The sequence below is a fragment of the Ambystoma mexicanum genome, chromosome 1p (genome assembly GCF_040938575.1).
Source record: "Ambystoma mexicanum isolate Mex_15411 chromosome 1p, UKY_AmexF1_1, whole genome shotgun sequence".
NCBI lineage: Eukaryota > Metazoa > Chordata > Amphibia > Caudata > Ambystomatidae > Ambystoma > Ambystoma mexicanum.
This window is the reverse complement of record NC_090921.1, coordinates 71094555-71110069: the sequence shown is the minus strand read 5'-3', so window position 1 is coordinate 71110069 and position 15515 is coordinate 71094555. Positions and strand designations below refer to the sequence as shown.

Below are 15515 nucleotides of genomic sequence, written 5' to 3'. Positions count from 1 at the left end.
AAAGGCAAACGGAACACTTACCTGAAGTATAGTGGCTTAGTCTCAGCAAGACTGGACTACCACGTGCAAGGGACCAGTGAAGGAACTCAGTCCAGATCAAGCGCCCCTGCCAGAAGCAGCAGGACGGAGTGCTCGCCAAAACTAAGGACAGCGCATCCCACTGGTACCACGGTTTGGGAGAAGGGGTCTGGAAGGGGTTCAGGCGCACAAGGTGGCATACTCACGCCACCTATTCTACACGCAGGAGCAGTCCCAAGCAACATCACCTATAACCACCAGTCGCCACATAAGCACAGAGGGCGAAGTCAGACCTGAGCGACCTCACCCCCGGGTGGGCTGCAACCATGCCCCAACGCCTCCGCATAGACCAGGTGAGCGTAACAGTGTGGGATATGGTTTAGTCAGCTGGGATGGTAGCGCACCACCACCACCATTTTGCCAGTGCAAGGGGGGGTAGCGCTTCTTGGATAGTGCAATCTATCTCTTTCTGAATGGGGCAATCAATACAGGGTAGGGGTAGCAGGCTATTACAGAGAATTGTGTGAGCCAGGGAAGAGGGTGTTCTTGCCAGTGCAGGGAGCAATGGGGGAGGGGTTGGAACACACAATTCACTGGTTGCAGTGAAGCCTTGAACATTACAGAACTCCAGGGGCTGGGGACACTCGCATGTATAAGGCTTTGGTAAATGTTATACAGGGGTGACTGGCATGCGGAAGGTGAGGTCACCCCACAGAATAACCTTGATTCCTCTTCCTTTCCGCCTACCTCTGACCCCCATGGTAGCAGACTTCCAAGAAATTGTGGCATGGCACCGGCCGGCGGGAGACTCGGGCCACAGCACACTAGAGCAACCTTTGTTCGGGCTCAGGCAGAGAGGGAATGGAGATAAGGCAGAGATGCACAGTCAGGAATACGAGATAGAGGAGTGGTAGATAAAGAGGGTGAGGTGCAGTGGAGGGAGGAAGAGACCTAGGGGGAGAGCTGAGTGAGGGAAGCTGAAGCATAGAGCGTGAAGCACGTATAGAGAAGGTGTGCAATGCGGGAGATAAAAGACGGACAGAAGCTTAGGCTTCAAATAAGAGATTAATGGGCGTCTAACATTCTGGCCTCTATAGCAGCAACAGCAGGCCTTGCCCGTGCCCTGGCCATCCCTGTCGCTCCTCGAGTCAAGGCTCAGGAGTCAGACTGGTGTCGCGCAGTCAGGCAGCCCAGGGCTAGCCCTGCCCCCAATTTAGCAAAAGGAAACAAAGTATGAGTGAGGTGAATGAACGCACAGCTCAACTCACACAGACATCCCGGCCAGGCCCACCATTTCTGTGTAACTTCACTTCTTGACACTCTGAGAGTCTGAGAGAGAACGTGCGGTTGGACCTGCTGGCTGGCACCACAGCACCACTCTGCCGGACCTGTGCTTGCAACAACTCTGCCAGTGCTTTTGTGATGCATGCTGCATTCATCAAAGCAAAGTGAACACTTAGGAAGTAAGTGTTAGCTTTCTTTGATGAATAATCACAGGGCATATGCAGGCCTGTCAGCATGGATGGAGCACGGCGGCAGGGCAGAAATTATGACTCCTTATAACTTCAGTTCAAAATAAAAAAGAACGCATATTATTTATCTTGTGCAGCTAAAACCGGCCCCAGGGTGCCTCATAAAACCGGCACAAGGATATTTCAAAGGTCAGTTGTGTTCGGCTGGCCGAACGGCCGATAGTCCAATCCGACCCCGCATTGGAGTGGTAGTCAAAATATTAGGATTACTCATTCCCATTACAGCCTGAACTAATCCCAGCACTACACTTTATTAGGAGAATATTGCGGATGCAATGGAAGTGGATGGATATTTTCAGAGATGCTACATGGAGTATTTCTGAAAAGCCCATATTACTTTTTGTTAATTTTGTGTTTCCGTACAGCTCTGTCAGCATTTACGCTTCAATGCAATACATTGCAAAGGGAGTGAGAAGGATGGCAAAAGAAAGGCCCATTTCTTTTACCTTTTACCTTTGACGGTGACGCAACAGGACTCAGCAGCCAAAGTCGGACTGTCCCTCCCATCTCGGGTCCTCTTGTTGCTAGGATGCTGAAATTACGCAGGAGGTAGTCTTGTAGAGCCAGCTGAGGATCCGCCCTGTTTCAGGCTGACACATGCTACGGTGACGCCGGCAGCACGGTAGTCCATAATAGAAGCTGGTCAGCCACAGGATGGTTCCAGGGCACATCCGAAGGCTTCCTTTGGCAGGGCACCGACCAGAGTCAGGAATGGATGGTCCTTCCACTCCGAGGGTCGCAGCTCCTTCGCAGGACTGCTAAAGATCACAAGCAAGACTGGGCTCCTCCAAGACAGCAGCAGAAGTTGGTTGCCAGGCCTCCTTCAGTCAGGTCTTGGGTTTCTTCGTTGGTCTCACAACTGGACAGGATACTTGGCTCCTTCAGGTTTCTCCAGGATCTCTGAAGAATGGCTGCAGAGGTCCTCTTCTTATCCTAAAAGCCTGGTAAGAGCTGCTGCCCTTACTAGCCAATTGCAGGACTAGCCCACACACCCCCCAGCAGTGGTCCAATCAGGACCGCTGGCAGGAACATTCATGCATACCGCTCAAGGCACAGGGTCAGACAGACCCAGCCCACATCCTGCCAGCAAACACACACAGCCCCCCCAGTAGCCTGTCAAAAGGATTTTCCTGGTCTCCCAGGCCAGGAAGTATGCTAAAGAACAAGATAGCAAAGGGACAGGTGAAAAACCATGTTTGGACACTAGCCACAGTTAGTAGCCAAACGTGGTAAACACGGTAAGGCTAAAACGAAAATCCCAAAAAGTGGGGAAAAGTCACTGCTGCCACCAGCTTATCCTTTTAGCACACCTAGAGTAACCAAAAATCCTCAGAGTGTTAGTCTAGGGCAAAATAAACATGTACCCCATTATACTGTAGTGTAAGCTGCTGTGCACAATGATAAAAAGTTACCACAAGTGATACAAAAGTAACCAAAAGTAGAAATTGAGTAACACGACTAAGGGAAACCAGGTTTCCCAGTACTGACAGCCTGAAGGACATATCGGTTTCCCCATTACCTATCCACAAAGGCCAGTGTAGTGAAGTTTAAGGCTTCACTGCACTGTGAAAAGTACAGGTTGGATTCAAAAATAAAAGCAACAAGTTTTGGGGTTCCATAAAGATGGAAGGAAAGGTGTAGTAAAGAGAAATCATTCCTTACACACCTCACAGTCCACACTATTCCACCAGCCACTATGACAGAGGCTCCTTCTTGCAGTATCCTAGCAGGCATATCCTTTGTGAGTTACCGGACTTCAGCCCCTGGCTACCCCCAACAACCTATATCTTCATGCACCACACACACAATTTTACTGAATTTGGATTGTGTTACCGCTAGCCTCTCTTCAACTTTCTCATTCGTATGCATCTAGACCAATGCCAGATCTAGTGCCCACACTGCAGACATCCATTAACTTAGAATTGCCAACAACACTGACATCCTGGCCATCACTGAAACTTGGCTTAACCCCGCAGCTGGCGCGGCACTATCTATCGTGGCACCTCTGGGTTATGCCATACTCTGGGAAGACAGGCCCGCTAGCAAAGGAGGTGGCGTCGCCTTTATCTGCAAGAACTCCGTTCCACTTTGCTCTATTGTGATCATCCCAATCCCACATTGCAAATCCATCTGTGCCAAACTCAACTGGTCACCTAACTCCTCAATCTCCCTCCACCTTATCTACTGAGCTCCAGGACCTTTGGCTTCCTTCGAAGATGCCCTCATCCAATCAATTTCTGCCAACCTTAACCCACTACTGAGCTCATTATTCTGCAAAACTTCAATCTGGGCTACAATAACCCCTCAGACACAGACGCCTGAGCCCTCGCTAAAGCCACGTCTGACCCCATCCTCAACCATATCCACTCACAACGTCGCACTTTAGACTGGCTCCTGGACCACAATTGCAACATTTCTATCCTCTCCAACATACTTTGCTCATGGACTGCCCACCACAGCAAAACGTTCACCCCTTTATCCCTCACACTATCACAAAGCTCCCCCGCACCCTTAGTAGCGACCGTCTTCTCCCCATAACTCTGATACCTGCCCGCCACAACGTCAACTCTTAGGTGGAGCACTATACAACTCCATGCTAGCTAACGCTGTTGAGCACCTCGCCCTTCAAGCAACTTACAAAAAGAATACTAGACACAATAACACCTGGTTCACTGCATAGCTCCAAATGTTATGTGCAAAAAAACAAGCAGAAGCCTCTTTGCAGACGGCACCTACCGCTGCCAATACAGCATTCTTATAAGACGCACCCATGAAATGCAAACAAACCATCCAAGTGACGATAGCAGAGGTCTCCTCGAGCTCCAGAGAATTGTTCACCATCCTTCATGAATTGGAATCTCCCTTTGCCCCCCTCCCCATGATCGTTCCGAAAGATAACATCGGGTGTACTAAACTCAAAGATGCCCTCATCAGAAAAATTACGCAACTGCAAGGCAAAATCAACTCCAAATCAGCCATATTGTCGGGCTGCCTGCCTGACTACACCCTGGCTATCTCTCTTGACGAGTCGCATCTCTTCAAATTCAAATCTACCGCCGTCCTGTTAAAGCAATGTGCAGACCCCCTCCTCCCGCTCATCGCCACCATCGTCAATTCATCCATTGCCTCCAGTAATGTTCCCCCGTCTTAGAGTCCTGGGTTACCTCCATGCTCAAAAAAACCTTCACTAGACCAAATACAGAACCATCACCACTGTTCCCTTCCTCCTGAAAATCACTGACAGTCACTTACACCAAAATACAAGATTTCCTAGAAACCCACCACATCCTCAGCCCCCGTCAGTCCATCTTCCACCCTAGACATGAGATGGAAACAGCCCTCATCGACCTAAAGAACCAACTTGACGATGCTAATGATGCAAGAAAACTGTGCCTGCTCCTCGACCTATTGGTGTCCTTGGATCTTGTCCACCACAGGATTTAATGCCACCACCTGACCTCGATTGCAGGCTTGGCCCAACTGACAGCTTTGGGGAATCTCCTCCTTCCTCGATAACAGAACATCCATCCAGACTCTTTGCAAGTGATGCTGCTGCCCTCCCTACTTTTAACTCCTGCAGGGTCCTGCAAGGCGCCGTGTCTCACCTCCCCTCTCTACAATATCTATACAAAAGTGCTTTTTGACCAGCTTGACTCTTTGGGAATCTCATTCACCAACTATGCTGACGGCCCTAAATCCTCATCCCCCTCTCAGGGGAACATGTGCAGGACTCCACCAAGGTGAGTAACATTTAAGAAATGGTCCAAACTTATATGGCCCTACACAGTCTCTGCTTGAACAATGAGAAAACATAGCTTCTGCAAGTTGGTACACCAGCCCGTCTTTGGTTTCTTCAACACCGATGGCCACAAGATCCCCCGTCTCCACCTCAGTAAAAACTCTGGGTGTCCACCTTGATACCTTTCTCAATACGTCCTGCCACATGAACCACTTCACTTCCTCAGCAGCATACGCCACGATTCTCATCCGAGCTAACAAACCATTCCTATCCTTAGATAATCGCGTCAGGGTTGCCCGTGCCCACGTGGGACAGGCTATACTATTGTCAATGCCCTGTTGTGCGGCACCTCTGGAAAAATGTAAACAGGCTGCACGTGACCTCAAAACAATGCTCTCTGTGCTGGACTGGACCTGAATAAGTACAACCGCATCTCTGAAGCTAGAAGATATGTCCTCCTTATCACCCATTGCTGCCTGTCAAGTAACGCCCCTACATATGTTGCTCAGACGCTCATCACACACATGCCTACTAGACCCTTAAGGTCCACCCATAGCCACTGCCTCATCATTCCAAGATCTACCAAGATTCAGGCACAAAAGAGATGGGGGAAGAGGGGTATTGAGCTTTCCAGTAGTGGTGGCCAGCCTATATAATAATTTACCACTCTTCCTTCGATCTGAACCCTTGTATCCTCCGTTCAGAAAAAAACTCAAGACACTCTTGTTCAACTAACTAATACTGCTTGGTTCTATTAATGTAAAAATATTGTCCGACAAGCCGATCACCTGTCGTAGTTGGAGGGAGTCTATGGCCTGCTCAGTTGCTACTAATGGTGGTGTGTTCATACTACTGCCATTTGTAAAGGCCAGGGAGGTTTGGCCAGTGGTGTGTAATGGTTGTGATTATAACATTCGTAGTGTTCCTCTATGATTGTGATGTGACTGTTTAAAGTGCTCTGAGGTTGCAATACCTATATTGGTTTGTTTTTTCTGCTACAGGAGAGAAGTATGAACTTCATGCAGGAACCGAGTCCACACCCAGCGTCGTTGTCCATGTTTGTGAAAGCGAAAACGAGGAGGAGGAGGAAGACGAGATGAAATGTCCAAAACAGAAAATTGTTCATACAAAGCGCCCAACCGAGCCCTCTCCATTGACCAACTAACTCAAAGTTTGTGTGCATAGTCTCATGTAGGGGATTTCAGAGAGTTCTAGATTTGCAATGCTATCAGCATCATTATTTATGACATATTAGGTATTACTTTAAATCTGTTCTAACCTACTGTACATAAGAGCCTCTGTAGGAAACATATCAAACGTAGTGTAAATGCTGTATGTATTTTAATTCATCTTTCGTACAATTTTGTTCATGTGGCATTCATGCTATGTTGTAAAATCCCCTCTGTGTTTTTTTTTAATTCCATTTGAATCTTGTATTATCTTTTGTGTCTTAGTTTAAAACTACAACATTTTGCACTTTAACTTAAAGAAAAATACCTAAAACAAGTCCCCTCTGTAGAATAATTTCAACGGGTAGACAGGGTTTCCTTTTTCTCATACTTTAGAAACGGTGTCTGATTAGATAATGCCCCGATTATTTACGGGTAATATTCATTACACCTCTTCATTCGCTTCCACGTCACAGTCCCCTTTAATCAGGCTGTCTGTCTTCCCTCAGGCTCTCTTCCAAAATATCCTCTGTAGTTTCGTCTTTTTTATTATACACCCCTCCCATTACCAGGTTACTTAAAGGTACACTTGCCCAGAATCTTCCTGTTCATATATGCAAGGAGTTTGGGTGATACCAAGAGCAGGAGAGGAAGGTTGCCGGAATTGTGACGAGGAAGAAAAGGGCTATGTGTAATCAAGATTACTGATAAGTAATCCTGGCATTACAACAATCCCCTCTTCCTTGTCCCAGTCTCAGCTATTGAAGTATGCCAAAGATCAGAGATCGGCCCGAAATAAGACCAACCCAACGATAAGTGTGAAATGCAGTGCACCTTTAAATACCAATAACACAAATGGGGCCATCGCACAAGAACAGATTACAGGACAGTTGAGGCAAAGGCATGGTCAGACCTCCTGAGAAGGAAAAAGAGGTAGTGATGGACAAACCTGCTTGGGTTATCCCAGCGAGTACTACTGATGTCAATGAGGGACACCGCCTTGACCTCTGGCCCGATCATAGAAACATTTAGTATGCCACAGGTCCAGGAAGAGGCACACAGGGGACGGTTTTCTGGGGAAAAAGGTTTGTCAGCTTGCCAATCAGGGCAAGACAGAACAACTAATGGAAATGCTTGAACGGTGGTCCTGTTCTCTTGGACACAGGGTGGAAAGCTGATCTGGTGCTCTGTTGAGACACCCAGACCCCACCGGTGGGAAGCCGGGGGTAGGGGGAGGTGTCGTGTGGGATATCTAGCCACAGGCGATGATGGACGTGCTACCTAACTGGAGGGCAGTCTGGCTTGGTGTGAGTTGTTTTTTTGGTCACCAACAGCCTGACAGATGGAAGGGGGGGGGAACAGGATGGGAGTGGGGCAACCAGCACTATTATATAAAACAGAGTGCGAGAGGGGGATTAAATCTCGTAATCTTAGATCTAGACGACTAGAAATGACAAGTGCAAAATTGGAGGCATCAGGATTTTTTTATTATTTTATTCACCCTGGTGACTCGAAAGTTCCTTGCAGATGGATGGTTGCCCGGAGAGTGGATTGAGTGATACCAAATCTTTACTAAAAATGCACTGTCCCACTAGCTAGGGGATGTGCTGGAAAAAACCATAGGCCATTTTAGCCAATTACTTATCAATATAAAGGAGGCCTTGTGGCCCTTGTTAATACTCCCAAACAAAAGTCCTGTCATGATGGATGTAGGGAAATGATCTGATATCCCTAGAAGACAACAAGACCCATCAACCTCCGAAAGGTTTGGCGATTGCGCCGGCAGAAACTTCTCTTAGGTGATTTGTATAGCGCTTATGGTAACCAATGTTGGGCTGAATGCAGGGTCACATGGCAGGGTAACCGCTTCCGGAATGACAACTTGGTAATGAGGATGGCCAAGTAGAACCTGTGATTCCCTGATCCTTCGGGCCCAAGTGATCTCTACCAGAGTGGCTTCCATCGTAAGATGTTTCGAAACCATCAGAAGAAGAGTCTCAAAGCATGACTCGGCAGAGTCTGAAGTACCAGTGGCAAATCCCAGGGGAGCAATAGAGATTTGACCTTAGGACGAACAGTAGACGGGATAAGAAGTAGACTTGCATCCATAATGTTGGTTCAATTGGCCTCTGCCTAGTGGGGTCAGAAGGCTTAGATTGCCACCCACTGGGCTCTAAGTTTAGAGAGTGAAGGATTGAACTGAAAAAAATCTGCCAGACTACACTCCTAATGGAGAAGAGGATATTTTGCTGCACCCCAATGAGAAAGTAGACCAGTGCTTGGCAAAGGCCTGGAGAGTAGAGGGGCACCTGAATTCCTAGACCACTAAGGAGATGGGAGCAGAAAGACCCTGCTTTCTGAGTCCTTACCTCTTAAGGTCAAGGCAACTCATAGCCAATTTCTGACCAGAATCCACTCTTCTGCAGGAATTGGAGGACAAAGCCTAGGGAGCATGTGAGGCGGAGACTGGAATAATGAAAGGAGGTGGGGGAACCAAAACATTCTTCTCTGCCCAGAATCGTAGCTCAAGCGGCAATCCAAGTCAGAGAAGGGTTATGAACCCCACCCCCTTGCTGTTCACATAAAACAATGATGTGTTGTCTGAGAGAATTTAAACAGACTGGATCCTGATCCAGGGCACAACGCCCAGGGGAGTAGGGTAGATGGCCTCCAGTTCCCTCCTGTTTATTTATTTTATTTATTGAACATTTTTATGGTGCCTATACAGCAAAAAGTGTTTCCAGGCACCACAAGGCAAAAGGTAGGGGTGGGGGGTATTAGGAAGGCATGGCATCAACAGTAAGACGGACACAAGTGACCACATTTTAAGGGTGTTTATTGAACTTTAACAAGGGTGTGATAAACGCCTATCTAATCCTAAATCTACAGATACAAGCAAGCTATGACCATCAAATAATAATAATGCAGTCCTAGTCGAGTCTCGTCAAAATAAAAGGTCCTATACTAAAAAACATATTGCCAATCATTACCTCTAAATACAAATAGTGTGGGGCAGTGTTAATGAAAAAGAAAATTGGTCACAAAAATATGTCAGGATGTTCAGGCCATTGGTCTCCCTTGCCCGTGTTTTCAGCACAAGACAAGGTGGTTCACTTGAGCATAGAACACTCTCGGGCTTCTTCGGCACGAGGACACAGTTCCATTACCAACATCAGGACCTTGGGTGCCCAAGTCTCTTAAGTTATCAAAGTCTCTTGATTCAGAGGGCCTGATGCACCAAAACAAACTAAAAGTTCCCTTTCAAGTACTTAAGTCAGGAGATTCACTTTTCACCATGGATCCCCCTGAGCCGGGCTCAGATACGTTTTTAGAACACAATCGTTACTTTGAATCCCCCTATTCCAGGCTCTGATCCCCTTTCTCCAATGTTCAGAGAATATTATTTCTCTGGTGTCTCACGGTTCACCCCGGATCCCCCTAAACTGGGCTCAGATCCTTCCTCTTACACAATTAGTCTCCCTCAGCCAGGCTCAGACCAATTGCAGTTAAGATTTAGCTATCAAAGACTTTTGAATGTGCACAGGGTTTAGCTTGATCCGTTGCAGGACAACTTCGATTTCACAATTTAATTTGACACCTTTCAGTTGGCTACTGAACAGAGACCTTCAAATGGGCACCAACGTGGACCACTCTGTATATGCTATCTATCTTTGCTTCAAAAGTTCAGTTGTTCCTTGGATGTTCAATTATATTCACGTTGCTCATCACACACGCTTCACTTACTGTTCTCTGCAAATTTCTTCATACAGCTTTGTTGTAGGAGCCAATGACAGTACCATGGCAGTACTCGCTCCTCCCTGCCTTTGCTATCGACACGGGAGAGCCCTGGGTACCATCGACACACAATGCAGCTTTCTTCAGCTTTAGTTCCCGGTCTTATGCTTCTTATTCTGGAGGGCTCGTGAAAGTAGCATTTGTTCTCTGAAAAAGGTCATGGGCACTTCCCTCTTTGTAACCCTCTCTGGTCTTGACGTCTTTCTCCTTGTATGAAACTGCCACATTCAAACTGCTGCTTCCTCATGTGTTTTGCCTTTCTCAGAGTCTACTTGCGTGCTCTGCCTTTTATCCATGTTGGGAAGTGTGATGGAAGTCGGGTGTGTGTAATTATCAGTAATTGCCTGACTCTGCCTGACCATTGTGTTGGGACATGTCTGGTATACTGCTCGGGTGTTAGTCCATTTTCTCTCGCAGAGAGATGTCTGTGAGAAAGTATTTGTGTCGGGAAAGGGGGAGGGGGTTGAGTTCCTAAGTATTCTACCTGGTAGAATGGGGAAAATGGTGTGACAGGGAAGGGGACACTGCATCTCACCATCCGGTGTCCCTCTCCCCAAAGACCCCCCGCCCCCATCCAGGTGATCCTCCCGCACTGGTGCACCCCCAGGAACTGGATCCAAAAGCAATGGCCGTATCCTGGCCACCTGGATGACAGATACCCCGGGACTAGTGTGTCAAACACCTTCTGGTTTCTCAAAGGGGGACATAAGAGAAAATAACAATAACGGTCCTACTAGGCCTTTTGACATTTGGATTGTGCAAGTGCAGTAACAAGAAGAGCAGGGGGGGTGCAGATCAGGTGGAAGGGATAGGGTAGGGAGAAGGGGAAGGGGAAGAGGAAGAAGTGCAGGAGGGCCAGGGAGGGTGCTCCAGAGGCACGGAAAGTGCTAAGGAGAGCCCAGGAGAGCATGTGCATGGGGAATCCAGGGGCTGGACAAGTGCTAAGCGGAGACCAGAGGGCAAGTGCCTTGTGGGTCAGGGGTAGGGGGTCAACTAGTGCATGGACAGGGGTGGACCAGACACAGTAGGCTAGTCCGGAAAGGGTGCCCAAGGACAAGTGCTGGTAAAAAGGGTGCAGGGGAAGACTTGCCAAAGGAGGGCCTGGCCCTGGTAAGACTCGAAAGGGGACACAGGCAACCAGTCGCAGCGGCAGGTGGAGGCTAGCAAGGGAAGGAGGAGAAGAAAAGGAAGGTTTTTAGAAGCTTCTGGAACTTAAGGAGATCTGGCTCAAGTCAGAGAGGGGCATGGAGTATTCTTTTTGGAGCTTCCCCACTAAGGGTGCCTACTCTTTGTAAACACACTTGGTGCCAAGCAGAGGCTGAAAGGAATGATCAAGTGTTCAAAGTGCAGATATCAAATCTCTGAATTTTATATTAGAGAGACATGTGTTAACTCCATTGAGCTCTAGACCAAATCTGAAGCCCCCTGACACTTTGGGAACCAGAAAGACCTTGGGTAGCAACCCAGACCGCTGTCCTAGGGAGGGACTGCACCAGTCGCTCTCTTCTGTTGTACATCTAGAATCCCCCTTAGCTTTACAACTTTTGTCCCTGGATCTTTGGCTCCAAGGGGTAATGAAAGCCAATGTGTCTGGAGGGAATGCACTGAATTTGATTGCGTAGCCCTTTTGAACCATGGTCAAGGCCCACGGATCTGTGGCAGAGCTGGCCCAGATGTCCCAGAAAGAGTCTTTGTACCCCATCACCCGCCGGTGATGGGAGTGGGTAGGGCTGCCAATTGGAATCCCTGGCCTTCTTACTAGATCCATGCATTCCCCATGTTGCTGCTACAGTGAGACTAGACCCATTAGAATAGCAAGGCCTGCGGTTTTAGGATGTAGCGTTTCCATCCGAGGGTGCCAGAATGTTTTTACTCTTTGCAGATCGGAGGAATCTTTCCTTCAAGTTGCTCTCCATAATCTCAGGGGCCCTGGAAAGGGGCGATCGCGCACTGCAGCGTTCTGGGAGGCTTCTGTTTGCTAACCCTGTACGTGTAGGTACCTTCTGGCAGTGTCTGACATACCCTGGCTGGTGCCCTTGTGGAGTACATATAGGAGGCTTACATTGCAGCCCACAGAGACAAAAGGAGCATGCAGAATTCTTTAGTGCGGCATCGACCACCTTGTTGCCAGCATCCCGTATGGCTGCTTCCTCAGGTGCCCTAGAGCAGTGCCCTTTTGGACTTGCAGATAGGTTGGAAGAGACTCTGGACTCTCCCCTCAAGGTATAGCACGTTCCAATGAATCTTGGAACCAAAAGCGGATCGGCGCCTGGCTTTCCTCTATGGGCTTGTCGTTTTAATCAGGAATTAGGGGACCGATTGCCCAGTGCACTTAAATGGCCTGCCTTTCCGTTTTGTAATGGGGTCAGGATTATCACTTCTAGTAAAGTCCTTCCAAACAGCGACGTGTTCCAGTACCTTGCCCACGCTCTCACTATCCGGGCTCTTGCCCCAGAGATCTTTTCGACTCCTCATTCGACGTTGGCCGAGAAGAGGGAGATTGAGGAGCCTAATGAAGAGGAGGATGAAAAGGAAGGGTAATCTCTGCCTCTGGTCCCTGCCTTGCCCCTGCTTTTCCTCCTTTCCACCCTCTGAGTCTTCCCGATAATGGCTTTGGGGCTTGAGAGGATGATATGCGGCGGGTCTTTCCCTTTGGTCTATGATGTGAAGGGGGGCTGGAGTCCGATATCCCCCCTCTATATCCTGGGGCATGTCTGTGTGTTTAATGGGCCCCTCAATGATACCAGTAGCCATCAACAGTGTTACTACCACTGCTGGCGCTGTTAAGATCTTGAGGAGGGAAGAACAAGCATGCCACGTACTGTCTAGGAGTGCCTAAATAAAGTGTGTGTCTGTTACTAGATAAGTGTTGGCTGCATACTGTGGGCAGATTCATCACAGAAAGCAGAACACTGAAAATATGCATGGCCTGAATGGGACACTCCTCCTTGATAGTGTCCCCCTCCCCGACTAGCGAAAGGCATGACCCGACAAGTGGCTTCACAGCATTGGTGCGTGGGGGGCAGTTCACCACTCAAAGCAATCCAGCCTCATGTCTTTTTCCCTGTTGTGACAACATTCACCTATTCTCCTAGGCGTGGTTGTTCTTTGACTCACCTGTTGGGTCTCACTCAAGCCGTGACCCCAGCCTTTGGCCAAGTTCACAGTCTGAGCCCCACCTCCTTACCTGGAAGCCTGCTGCTCATTTCAATACACTGAGGCCATCGCCCCTGATGGGGATACAAAGGAGAGGAAGTCAAGCCATGCAGAGAGGAAGAGCTTCCCAGAGGGCTACACAACAAACAGGTGGGTTTTGCTGTGGGAAAGGCGGGGCATACAACTAAAAGTGGAAAAAATAGTTTCTTTTTTGAAGGAGTGTCCAAGGGAAGTCAGACAGCACTCATTAGTTGGGACTTCCCTTAAGCGTATGTGGAGCCATGTTGTCAGAAGTGGTAGTTAGTAACTTTGGTTTACTTTTGGGGTACATTTCAGTACAAAGGAATCCAAGGTAGTTTAGAAATTCCCGCCAATGTGCCATTTCCAGTTGCAAATAAATGGTCTCCATTATCTTACCCCAGATAATTGTTTCGCTCAAAATCCTTTTAATTGTCACGGCACAATCCCAGTTTAGTCAGTACAAATTTCATCTATTCCGTCGTAAATTTTTTACTAGTCATAGGCACAAACAACCACATTTTGTGTACCTTATTTGTATTTTAAGCCCACTGCCTTTCTAAAAGAAAATATTGTGTGTAGAAAATGACATGCAAGCAAAAATGATCTAGTTCCACAGGAACTTCTGTGGGCCAAATGGTGCTTTGTTTTGCCTGTTTTTTAAATAGGTGGAAAACCTGTTCACCGACAACACAGAGTGGGAGTGGTTAGAGTTAAGCCATGCAGCGGCACAGTGCAAGGGCACATACCCGACACACTGTGCAGTCCACTAGTGCACTTAATTTGTTTGTAGAGAATTTGTAATTAAATGTGCTTTGTAGCAGAACTTCAAAAGATTCCTTTTTTCCACAGTGAAGAGGCACACCAAGAGTTGGTTTTAAGTACCATTTACCTATCTTTGGAAGCAGTAGTCCGTCCGCCTAAGCGGGACGAAAATAAATTATTGTCGTTATTGTATAGAATTGTGTACATATAAATATTTTATTTATTATTTGACATTTGCTGTACAAAAAAAGATATATTAAAACATTTATAAAAATGTGCCTTTTGTATTTCCTATTTTGTTGTATCGTTTACTTTTGATCCCTTTATTGTTCATTGTATCACACTCACCATGCTGCAGTCGGGTTCAGAGTACTTATGGAATCAAGGGAATTTAGGGGTTCAAAGGAAAATCTGCAAATCCATTTTGCACTATGTGGTATTCCTTGAAAGGAGCGGAATGCATTGAGGTGAATCCACATTGTAAAAGTTATGCAGGCTCAATGACATTTAGGTTTCTATGTGCGTGATGGGCTTGGCCTCTTTCTTCCAATTTCCCTCCCTGTCTATGGTCTGACTTGCTCTTTAACAAACCTTGGGCTGGGCGATTATTATTTTTTATGTTTTAGTTTTGGCTCATATAAGTCCCACTTATCACCTTTTATAAGAACACATTATTGGTGTATGAGGTTTATGTGAGCTTGTCACATTAAGGTGATTTAAAACAACTATTTCTGTCTCTTCATACAACTGCCTACATTGTAATTGCAACCATGTATCCAAATTCTGGTAAAATTTAACTCATTTAAAGCAGCCAATTCTGCTTGCTAAAGCATATATTTGGTTAATTGCTGTTATCTAGTAGCTTTTGGTGTAATAAAACCCTCTTAACCAAGTCTGTTTTCAGACACTTTTTTAAGCAATACTGCATCCCACACAAGCCCTCAATGAAAGTTAATAACTTGAATCATTTTATTTTGTATGTAAAAGGTAAAAAACAGCAGTAACGTATTGAAGCATTAGAGTATGCCCCAGAGGTGACCGTCATCTAAGTTAGTTGCCCTGAGCCGGACGAGAAAGCACTTTACAAGAGTGAAGGTCACAAATCACAAATGGAGCCCTGAAGGTAATGTCTATAAAGTTAAAGCTTATGCAGAATAAAGGGCAGCCTCACCTGAGCTTCCTGTGACAGTGTCCATGTCTCCTTGACTAGTGCCCATTGTGTACAAAGGGGTTCTTGCAATGCAATCTAAACAGGTGTTAAAGCCTCTATTACAAGCTTGCTGATTGGCCAGAGAATTGAAAGCTGTGGCAATTACAAAGGAG

At 47.1% G+C, this 15515-nt stretch overlaps 1 protein-coding gene across 1 annotated transcript in view; it reads left to right on the top strand.

Annotated features, from left to right (window-relative positions):
* RCAN3 (RCAN family member 3) overlaps nt 1-14468 on the top strand; it is a 398660-nt gene extending 384192 nt beyond the window's left edge. The window contains exon 5 of the mRNA XM_069643243.1: nt 6291-14468. Coding sequence (XP_069499344.1) covers nt 6291-6454 — 164 coding nt within the window. The 3' untranslated portion in view covers nt 6455-14468. The remainder of the gene's footprint in view (nt 1-6290) is intronic.
* The last annotated feature ends 1047 nt before the right edge of the window (nt 14469-15515 follow it).